The sequence below is a fragment of the Orycteropus afer genome, unplaced genomic scaffold (assembly GCF_000298275.1).
Source record: "Orycteropus afer afer isolate SDZICR_OR568_19922 unplaced genomic scaffold, OryAfe1.0 scaffold00107, whole genome shotgun sequence".
Classification (NCBI taxonomy): Eukaryota; Metazoa; Chordata; class Mammalia; order Tubulidentata; family Orycteropodidae; genus Orycteropus; species Orycteropus afer.
In genome coordinates, this window is record NW_006921694.1 from 4,066,173 (window position 1) to 4,077,808 (window position 11,636).

Consider the following 11,636-nt stretch of genomic DNA (forward strand, 5'->3'; position numbering starts at 1 on the left):
CAAAGATTATTAATGGTTATCAGGGGTGGGAGAGAGGGGTACTGTGTGTGTGTGTGGGGGGGGGTACTGAATTTATGCTAATGATAGTGGAATGTTTTCTTGAGGGTAGTCATAATTGTGGTACAACAAGAAAAATGTAATGATTGTCAAAAACCAAAAAACCAAACTCATTGCCATCGAGTTGATTCTGACTCATAGCGACCCCCTTTGGGTTTCCAAAGCAGTAAATCTTTACAGAAGCAGATTGTCTCATCTTCCTTCTGTGGAGCAGTTGATGGGTTTGAACTACCAACCTTCTGGTTAGCAGTCAGATGCCTTAGGCACTGGTGAGAACTTCTTTGAGCTGTGAATGTGAAAGTTGTGTTGGTAGATATTTTGGTGTGCATGCTTTCACAAGAGAAAAAGAAGAGAGCTGAACCAGAAATAGCAGAAAGAGGAAGGAGGACACTAAGATAAGAGTAGAAACAGTTAAAACAGAAGAACAAACTCAGCACAATGAAAGGTACGGCATATGAGAAGGAAGTGGAGGTTAGCCTGCCAAGTGTTGCAGAACAGTGAAGGAGTATGAGATCTAAGAGAGGTCTATTGGCTTCACAGTGTCTGAGACTATCCACCTGCTATTCAGATGTACAAGAACCATGGGTATATAGTAAGTTCTAAAAAGAACACAGTGGGCATCTGCAGAGGGAGAGGAAAAAGCAGACTGGAGTAGTCAATATAGCTTAGAAGAAAGAGCAAAAATGCAAAGTCCACCTATACATGGGTTGGAAATCAGTTTATCAATCCTTAGCTGTGAAACTTCAGGCACATTCCTTAACCTCTGTGAGCTCCAAAACCTCACCTTTAAAATGGGGATCATACCTATCTGGCAGGGTGTTATCAAATTAAATGAGAGAGCATCTGAAAACTATCAGGCACATAGTAGGAATTCAGTAGATGTTAGTTCTGTGTCAAGCTACTACTTCTCAGCCCAAATTGCCATTTCTTTGGTAATCCAAAGGCTGTGGTTTGACACCTCTGGGGCTCTTTCAGGGACTTCTGGTGGCACAAAGGTTAAGGGCTCAACTGCTGACCAAAAGGTTGGTGGTTCAAACTCACCTAGCTACTTTATGAGAGAAAGACCTGGTGATCTGCTCCCATAAAGATTACAGTCTAGAAAAATCCCATGGGGCAGTTCTACTAAGTCGTGTAGGGTCACCATGAGTCAAAATTGACTCAGTGGCAAACCATCATTTGTCCTTGAAGACATGGGAGGATAGAAACAGAAGTCAACTGGGCTGCAGTGCATGAGGAAATATCCAGGCATAGAACCTGTGATCCCTGAGAATTGACCAAGCTGAACCTATTCAACATAGAACCACTGTTCAGATGGGTCTTGATGGAAGGATGATCCCATGGTTGGGCCCCGCCCTGCACCCTCCCCATGGTCTGAGTTGAGTGTCCCACATCTACCTGGTAACACCAACCAGAACTCATCAAAATGGTCAAACAAATTGAGTTTTATAAATAGTCTTGAAAAGTCAAGGGAAAGAAGTTATATCAGTAAGTAATCTGCTAATCTTTATTTCCTCAAATACAAATAGAATGAAGTGTAACATTCCATAATGAAAATAAGATAACTTTGCTTCCCTGAAGAACCAAATGATTTCTATGTTTCGTTTGACTTTCTAAGGTTCTACCATCTATTGTCATAAATGTTTTAATTTGGATTTTTTTTTCTAACATGCTAAATTAAGTACTGCCTCCTTCTTAAAGATCTCTGAGAATCTAAATGAGAATGCCAAATTCCTTATGAAATCCATCTCTTGCATTCAAAGATATAGGTATAGTGAGCAAACAGGTCATCTCACCCTTTAAATCGTACCTCCCTCATTGCCCCGTGTATTTTAAGTTCCGTGGTTTGTTTTCTTTAACCAAAGCATACAGAATTTTCCAAAATGAGCAGGATTTCATTTTCCTTTCAGTTCACTACTTTCTGTTTCTTGAATGTCAGATCAAAAATCATAATTGTATCATCCAATAAATAAACAACAACAAAAAAAAACACTAAGGATAAACAAAACAGGAGACTTTCTGTTGCAGAAAAGCTGCTAAGGCCCCTGGCAATGAGGACCACAGCACTCACCTTGCCATTGTACCAGATGCTTTCATTTCCCTCTGGATCAACATCATCCGTTGCCAAGGTGAGGCAGACCAATCTCCGTTTCAGCCCCTTGGCTTTAATCTGTTTCAGTGCTTGCTTTCCTATGAAGTCTGCTGGCTGCAGGAATCCAAGATAATGATGATGAATGAATGCTCAGACACTGTGACAAGGTTAGAGATGCAAGCATTTAAATTTGTCTTTGCTATTTTCTCGCCAATTACACATTAAATAAAAATACAGATTGGATCAAATGTCTAGACAAATATTTCTTAGTCCTCAAATGACAGGATCAGCCACCTATTCCTTCAGAGTATGTTAGATTTAAGGGTAATAACTTGTGATGACAATTTTATCAGAACCACCTATGCAGAAAAACATATGGGTTATACTGCAATGGTGATTTATGAAAGTGACCCTCACATCCAGTGGTTTTAGACATTGGTACTGGCTGTCAGTGGCCAAAGTGCAACTCAATTTCTACCTATAGTAAACCTTTTACAAGGAGGAGATTCACTTTTTTGAAATGCTATACTTTCATTTTTTGCCCCCTTAGTTAGAATAATGATCCCTGAAATATATTAACAATAGTTATTGGGTCACATTTGTTAGCTCACTTAGGAAACATTGAGCCTTTACTATGAAACATAATGCTAGGCCCTGTGGGGGTTACAAACTGACTCAAAGATATTTTGATTAAAGAGCTTATTCACTAACACTGCGGTTTTCAACCATTGTTTTTCTTCTTTCATGAAACACATAACAGATGACATTCCTATTCCTAATATACTCCCATGGGCACACACAAAGTTATTCCCAATGCAGTGCAAGTGAGAGAGAGTAATACTGTTATAGGAATAACCTTGAATCCATTCTTATGCAATAAAAAAGAATCAAGCAAAATTCAAGACTTTAACATTTATTAGTAACACACTTTATAACTGAATATATATACAAGTGGACAATGAAATGACTCTTCAGTTAATAAAACCAAACTCACTGCCGTCAAGTCAGATCTGACTCATAGTGACCCCTCCTTGGGTTTCCAAGGCAGTATCAGTATGGAAGTAGATTCCCCAACCTTCCTTCCAAAGAGTGGCTGGTGGATTTGAACCACCAGCCTTCTGGTTAGCAGTCAAATGCCTTAGGCACTATGCCACCAGAGCTCCCCATCAGTTAATAAGAGAAGTGAAACCCTACCCAACAAGAATTCCAAAGGAAACTTTATCAGTGTGATTAAATAGGGAGAGGCTAAGAGCAATGGTAGCGTAGTGCCTAAGGAACTTGACTGCTAATCAGAAGCCTAGTGGTTCAAACCCACCAGCCACTCCTCTGAAGGAAGTTTGGGCAATCTACTTGCATAGTGATACCACCTCAGAAACCCAAGGAGAGGTCACTATGAGTCAGGGATTACTCAACGGCACATAACAACAACAACAAGAGCAATGAGCACAGGAGGAAAGGCTGACGTCTCAGTGGGACTTTAGGGTAAGTCTTCTAGATAAATGTGCACAAACAAGCATCTCTTATTTTATGGGGGGTAAAAGAGGGTGTGATACATGAATCATTTCTCTGGTGAATAAGATTTAATCAGAGATCGTTGTGTTTTTAGATGCCATTAAGATGGTTTCAACTCATGGTGACCCCATGTAACAAAGCAGAATTGCCCCCAAAGTTTTTCTAGGTTGTAATCTTTATGGAAGGAGTCTGGTAGCACAGTGCCTAAGGCACTTGACTGCTAACCAGAAGCCTGGCGGTTCAAACCCACCACCAGCCACTCCTCGGAAGGAAGCTTGGGCAATTTACTTCTGTAGTGATACTGCCTCAGAAACCCAAGGAGGGGTCGCTATGAGTCAGATCTGACCCAATGGCACATAACAACAACAACAACAATCTTTATGGAAACAAATCACTAGCTTTTTGTCCCATGGAGTTGCTAGGATTTTAACTACATTTTGGCTAGCAGGCAAGCACTTAACCCTTGTACTACCAGTCTCCTTAATCAGAGATGTAAAAAACAAGATACTTGACACTGTTCTCATACACAAACTACTTTCTGAAAGAAAGTATCTGTGTTTCAGATACTGTGTTAGGCATAAAAGTATTCAGAGGTACGTAGGACAACCACAAACTTTAATTCTTTCCTTAGGCATAAAAGAAAAGGAAATAATATTTTATGCCAGAGATGTCCACCATCACCAATAGTTAGTGTTTATATAGCTCTTTCTGCATATAAAACATTTAGGATTGAGTGCAATAAATCCCCCCTTTTAAAATTCCAGTGAAGCAGCAGGCAGGGTTCCTCAGGCTTTCAGACCCCCAGTTCACTCCTTTCTGGTTCAGAACTAGGATGAGACCATACTTCAAGATGGTTCCTATGGATCTTTCAACTCTGAATTGCTGACTGTACAGGAAACTACAGACAGTTTTTCCATTAGACACTGTTAAAGTAATGTACAAAATGAAATTCTAATTCTTTCTTCTTCCTCTGTGTGATCTAAATGAAGATGACCAAGTATACCTATAAAGTTTATTATGACAACAAAATGAAAAACTGACCCTACTTATTTAAGGCAGAACTTCTGAAAAAGAGAAAGGGAAAGAGAGAATAACCATTCAGAAAGAGCTTGATTTGCTTTAAGTCCTTATGGGCAAAAAATTGTGATGACAAAACAAACCTAAGTTCATTAGAATTAAAACATGTATATCTATCCAAATCAAACAAACAAACAACAACAACAACAACAAAAAAAAAAACACAAAAGAACAACTCTATAACAAAAGAAGACTTGTTACTTTGGATAAATCATGACTAGAAGTGATTTTTAGAATTGTTGTCTATATAGAAAGAGTCAATAATTACACTGAAAAAAATGTAACATCTTAATGGGTAGAAAAGCACTTCTGACTACCGAACAAAAATGAATGGGCAATTCACTGTACAATGTGATGTGAAGAGTGTCAAACCAACACTCTGCTATGGAGTTGGATCCTGATTCACAGTGACCCTACAGGATGGAGTACAACTGCTCCTTGGGGTTTTCAAGACTGTAAATCTTTATGGAAGCAGACTGCCTCATCTTTCTCCTGCAGAACAGCTGGTAGGTTTGAACTGTCAATATTTTTGGTCAGCAGCCAAATGCTTTAATCACTGCACCACCAGAGCTCACTGTAGTGTCAGGTGATCCTAAATGGTTTTCTCACCTTCCATTATGGAATCTGAAACTTTAATATTAGAGATTCATTTAGATATTGAAGGTTACACATCTTCCTGAATTTCTGTAAAAGAAGTTTCTTTGAATTATTTATTCAACAGTTGTTATGCATCTGCTGTGTCTCAGATACTGTGTTAGGCACAAAAGTTTTTCAGAGCTAAGTAGGACATGGTGTTATAGTTTCAGGCCACATTACAAAATGCCCCATCCTGAAATTATTACATCTCCTCAATGCTCTAACATGTTAGCAGAAAAGAGAATAATTTGAGATTATTGGAAATATGGTAGGATGTGATACAAGATACCACATGAAATCAGCTGTACACATTTTGAAACATGGCTCATGACTGGTTTTGTTTGTTCTATGAGAGTACAGAAATCACAAATATTTTGTAAACATAAAAGAAGTACAATGCGTGGATGCAGAAATGTAAACAAACAGATACCCTGATAGAGGTATGTACAGTGGGGGCCCAAGGAAGAGTGTGGTCAGTTCTACTACCTGGGGTAGGAGACAGGGCTTCTGTCAGCAACAATTTTATAGAGGAAGTAGCTTGAGTTGAGTTTTGAAAGATGAGCATGTGTGCATAATAATTACTGTCTGCTTGGTCTTTTCCAAAAGTACTTGCACTTACATTATAATTTGATCCTCACAAAAACCCACAGATGGTGGATTTGGAACTAAAAGAAGTACACTAACTTATCCAAAGGCAATCAGCAAGCTGGTTAAAAACCAAGATCTCAGGAGATCTAGCCTTGATCTTTTCCTCTACTTTGAGCTTACTTAACCTAGCCACTTAAGTCAGTATCTAGTACACCGTGGGAAGGGTCAAGGTGAAAGCTGGCCATGACCAAAGTTCTCAGAAATGGGGCCCTCTATTGGTGCTGGATGAGGACTACTGGGGTGGGTGCCAGGAAGGGGATGAAATGTACTGGAAGGGGAGCTTAACTCTGCCTTTGCCAAATTCACATTTTACTAAGGGCTAAGTTGAAATATAAAATATCTAATAATCATGAGAAAAACAGAAACAAGGGGTGAAAAAAAAACAGAAAACTTTCTTTAGAAGAAAAAAAAGTACTCCAAAGAAAGAAAATCTAATGTTTGCATTCAATAAAAATAATAAATAATATTAGTAAATAACATTCACAATTTATTAAGCACTTGCTATGAACCAGACACTATGCTGAGGGCTTTATTCTCATGAGCTCCTCTAATCTCATGACAACCCTATGAAAGAAAGATTTTAAAAAATTTTTTTATTGTGATTTGAGTGAAAGTTTACAGAACAAATTCATTTTCCATACAGCAATTCATACACTTTTTGTCTCACGACATTGACTGCAACTGCCCACAATGTAATAGCTCTCTTCCCACTTCCTCCCCATAGTTACCTCTTCCTTGTGTCCTTACCTCCAATGCACTCCCAACCTCCAAGCTGTCTCCTTGTGCAAACACTTCCCTTCTGTTCTCCCATGATTGATCGCTTCGAGTAACATATCTACATGATGTATATGTTCACCCCATAGGCTTGTCTACTGTTTGGCTGGAAGCCACAGGAGTGGGTGGATAGGGGCCATTGTCTCAGGAGTCTCATCAGGTTCTATCAGGACAGCAAAGGTGTTTTTTTTTTTTTTTTTTATGATTTTGAGTTTTGTTCCAGATTGTTTTCCCACTCCATCCAGGATCTCCTGTACTGATCCCTCTCTGAGTGGTTGACAGTGGTAACAGGGCACCATCTAATTCTTCTGGTCTAATGGGTATATAGACTGAGGATCACCAAGTCTACCAGTACCTTGGACTAATTGTTTCCATGCATCTTTGGTTTCCTTCATTATTCTTTGCTCTGGATGAGGAGAGACGTATCATTGCACATAGATGCCCACTTGCAAGCTTTTAAGAACCCAGTTGCTACTCACAGATGTAGGCTATAGGAGAATGTTTTTTGTGTAGTATGTTATGTCAATTGAGCTTATGCCCTCTGTAACTATGGCCCTGAGCTCACAGGTCTAACTACTTGCTCCCTCAGGATAGCTGGCTGTGGCCAAGAAGCCACCACAACCTTGTCCCATGTCAGCTTTAACATATGGACATTCTTACAGTGCATACAAATACACATGTAGAAACACTGTCTGCTAACTCTATACATGGTCATGGGCACATTACCCCCTGCCTTGTTGTTGTTGTTGTTATTTGTCATTGAGTTGGACCCAACTCATAGTGACCCCTCCTTGGGTTTCTGAGGCAGTATCACTACAGAAGTAGATTGCCCAACCTTCCTTCTGAGGAGTGGCTGGTGGGTTTGAACCACCAGCCTTCTGGTTAGTAGTCAAGTGCCTTAGGCACTATGCTACCAGAGCTCCTTGACATATCTTATATCAGTAGCTTTTTATTTCATCCATATATTTTTTTAAATGATTGTTCTTAGAGTCTATCATCAGAAGGCATAGCTGATGTAAATACTCTGAATAAAGAATGTTCCTGTTAAATTACTTCTAGATGGCCTGAACCTGTTTTGAATGACATTCATTACATAGAAAATATATTTGTACTACGTGAAAGAATTAAAAAACACCCTGAAGGTTAACAGTAATGAAATTTGACATCTATATCTGTATACCCCTGATTCTGGAAATGATCTTGTCAGCAAGATCATCCTCAGACATCAAGGAAAACAATACTCTAATAAACAAGAAGAGTATTAACAAACCTTCAACTAAAAGTAAGAAACACACATTTAAAGCACAAATAAGAAATGGCACCTGAACCTTGAGATAATTCTTCCTTCTTAAATTAACTGTGTGACTGACTTGGGAGGAATTAAAATGGGTAATGGTACTCCATTCTCATCTTATTTGGCTTTTCTCCCATGGTTGTAGATTTTACTCTACTCTATAGTTATTAATCATAAATGAGAGAAGTGTGTCTGCAGGTTAATGCTGTAATTAAAATTGTTACCTTTATGATGACCCAAAAACAGAAATATATTCCTTTAATGAGTCATTGACAAATTAACTGTATAAATAGCTGTTAATTGCTTATAAACATAAATTCCTGAGGCACTGAGATTATAGCTTAAAATAGTCTTGGCTTATAGCTTTTATTAATTTTTAAAAGTAATTAAAACCAAAATGAAAAATCAACTGCCTTTGAGTCTATTCTGACTCATAGTGACCCTGTAGTACAGAGTAGAACTGCCCCATAGGGTTTCCAAGGCTGTAAATCTTTACGGAAGCAGAGTACCTCATCTTCCTCTGGCGGAGAAGCTGGTGGGTTTGAATCACCAGCCTTCTGGTTAGCAGCCAAATGCCTTACCCACTACACCACCAGAGCTCCTTACTTATTACAGGCACATGTAAATAAATTAAATCAGTACTGTTTGATCCAGGGCTTCAAACTAGTTAGAATCGTTTCAGTCATGGCTGAGGAAGTGAAACTAGGACAGGCTGGAATTTGCAAAATGTGGGTTTCTGGAACACTCACTGGAAGGGAAAAAATTACAGGGTAAAGCCCTGGAATGGGAAACTTGGAAGAGAGGCAGTGAGCCCTTTCAGGACCCTGATGTGGGAGATTGCATTATTGCCAGAACAATGGAGCGTGACACACATTCAAAGCTGCATGGCCGGCCACCATCTTTAAGTAGGGTGCCACTGTTTCCAACTCTGCCAGACAAATTATTTGGTTGCTATGCAATGCTCATGTTGCTCTTGTTTTCTAAGAGGGCGATTAAGTCTCTAGCAGAGCATCAACCCACTATTTTCCCCATTCTGGTTATCATTCCAGGAACCTACATTTTGCAAATTTCCAATCTGTCCCAGTTTTGCTTCATCGGCCATGACTAAACCAAGAATAACCTGTTCGAAGCCCTGGTTTGGTCATGATTCTGAGGGCAATAGAGAGTTCTCAGATGTGTGGTAAAACTCAAATTTATTTTGATACAGAGCCAGAGAAATGGGCTATAATAGACCAGAGGAAAGATTACAAAATCATATGCTGGGCTTTCTCTCTTCCACTCATGTGGAGTCAAAACCATTAAGAAAGTAAACAGTTTGACTTGTTTTTTTGGCCAAAACCCTTTTCACGTGATATCAAAGTTTCAAAGGCATAACAGAATCAGTGTGACATCCTTTGTCCTATGAAGCCTCCTGTAGAAACCAGGTGCACCACTTGTCATAGAATCATTCTCCTGTGTTTCACATTCAAGGAGACAGTAGCAAACACCCTGTGATCACTGTTGTTGTTGCTGCTGTTGTTATATGCCATCAAGTCAGACCCAATTCATAGTGACCCCTCCTTGGGTTTCTGAGGCAGTATCACTATGGAAGTAGATTTCCCAAGCTTCCTTCCGAGGAGTGGCTGGTGGGTTTGAACCGATAGCCTTCTGGTTAGCAGTCAAGTGCCTTAGGCACCACACTACCAGAGGTCCTCCTCTGATCACTGTTGTTGTTGTGTGCCGTCGAGTCAGCCCCGACTCATAGTGACCTCTCCTTGGGTTGCCAAGGCAGTATCACTACGGAAGTAGATTGCCCAACCTTGCTTCCGAGGAGTGGTCTCTGATCTCTAGCCACTGTTAATGAAAGAGTGGGGATGAGAACTCAGGTGACAGGCTTCTGCCACTTTCCTAAGAAGTTTCTCATTTAAAATGGGCTCAGGGACCATCATTTAAGAACAGTCTTGGCAGGAATCCCTTTGTAAAGCATATCACCATTAGTAACATACTCTTTATGTAAATCTCCATTTTCTTCATCCATAACAAGCACATGGGTCCTAGTCTCCCAGTCCAACTGATAAAACCATGTTCCGGATCTGTTCCTTTTGGGGATGGGTTGACTGATTCACCACAAAGACAAACTATGCCACTATTTATTTCATATTCATATAATTAGAATCACAGAAATTTTTAAGCAAGCAAAAAACTTAGTTCTATCTCATTTTTCATATGAGAAAAATAAGGCCCCCAAAGTTAAGGGTCTTGGCTCAGAGTTCTCAAGTGAGTTGTCGCTGAGCCCTGAACCTAGGCTTCTCAATACTCAGCTCCTTTTCCACTATGCAGAGTTTCTTAGTATTCCACATATGTTTATCATAACCATGATTTCAATATCTCCTTGACAGCAAAATGTTATTAGTTTAGCAAGTTTAGTCTGATATCACTACTGGCTGGAAAAGGAACACCTCTTCATACACATAGTTTTCATTCTTTGCACTCAGTAATTTAAAAGAAACAAATCATCTAGCATTTTCCTAACTAAAAGTATGAAGTAATTAAGAATTCTAGTGCCTAAGGCATTTGACTGCTACCCAGCAGGCTGGTGGTTCACACTCATGAGCCATTCCTCAGAAGGGAAGATTGGGCAATCTACTTCTGTAGAGATGCTGCCTCAGAAACCCAAAGAGGGGTCGTCATATGAGTCGAATAGACTCAACGGCTGTGAGTTTGGTTTTGTTTTTTTTCAGTAAATGTCTTTAACAACAACAACAACAAAAACAACAACAAACTAGAAAAGGGACCCTAATGACTTGAAGAAAGAAGAGGATAAATAGAAACCGGGGAAATATTTAAAATACTCCTAAGCCAGGTCAATAATTTGGTTAATTAGCATTTGAACCAAAGCTGATTTTTTAAAACTTAAAATGGCCCCCCTTACATGTGTTTTATGACTTTTACTAAATTTAATATTAAACAGAACATTTGATTTTAAGGTTTTGAATCTAATGATTCAAAGAAAAACTGTGGAATCAACTGTGGCTTTAGCAACTATGAAGAAAAATAGTTTCAATTTCTCTAGACTAGAGTGAAGAAATACAGCCGGAAATGCTCCTTGTAAGCAAGAAAGGCCAAGCTTCGTCTCACCTACTTTGGTCATGTTGTCAGAAAGGACCGTTCTCTGGAGAAGGATATCATGCCTGATAAAGTGGAGGGTCAATGAAAAAGGGGAAGGCCCTCAACAAGCTGGATTGGCACAGTGGCAGCAACAATAGGTTCAGGTTTAACAAGGATTATAGGCTGGCACAGGACTGAGCAGTGTTTTGTTCTGTTGTACCTAGGGTCGTTATGAGTCAGAGATGACTTGACAGCACCTAACAACAACAACAACAGACTAGAATGAAGAACAAACACCCATTTGGTGTTTTCATGTGGCACTTTAAAATATGGGAAACTGCTTGTTGTTGTTGTTAGGTGCCGTCGAGTCATTTCTGACTCATAGCGACCCCATGCACAGCAGAACGAAACACTGCCTGATCCCACGCCAGCTCCATGATCCCTGCTATACTTGAGCTCATC

General features: G+C 39.5%; 1 protein-coding gene across 1 annotated transcript in view; it reads right to left on the minus strand.

Moving 5' to 3' along the window:
- Positions 1 to 621: 621 nt before the first annotated feature.
- DMGDH (dimethylglycine dehydrogenase) overlaps positions 622 to 11,636 on the minus strand; it is a 110,526-nt gene continuing 99,511 nt past the window's right edge. Inside the window, exons 15-16 of the mRNA XM_007943478.1 lie at positions 2,126 to 2,260; positions 622 to 678 (exon numbers count right to left, since the gene is read on the minus strand). Of these exons, the coding sequence (XP_007941669.1) occupies positions 622 to 678; positions 2,126 to 2,260 (192 nt within the window). The remainder of the gene's footprint in view (positions 679 to 2,125; positions 2,261 to 11,636) is intronic.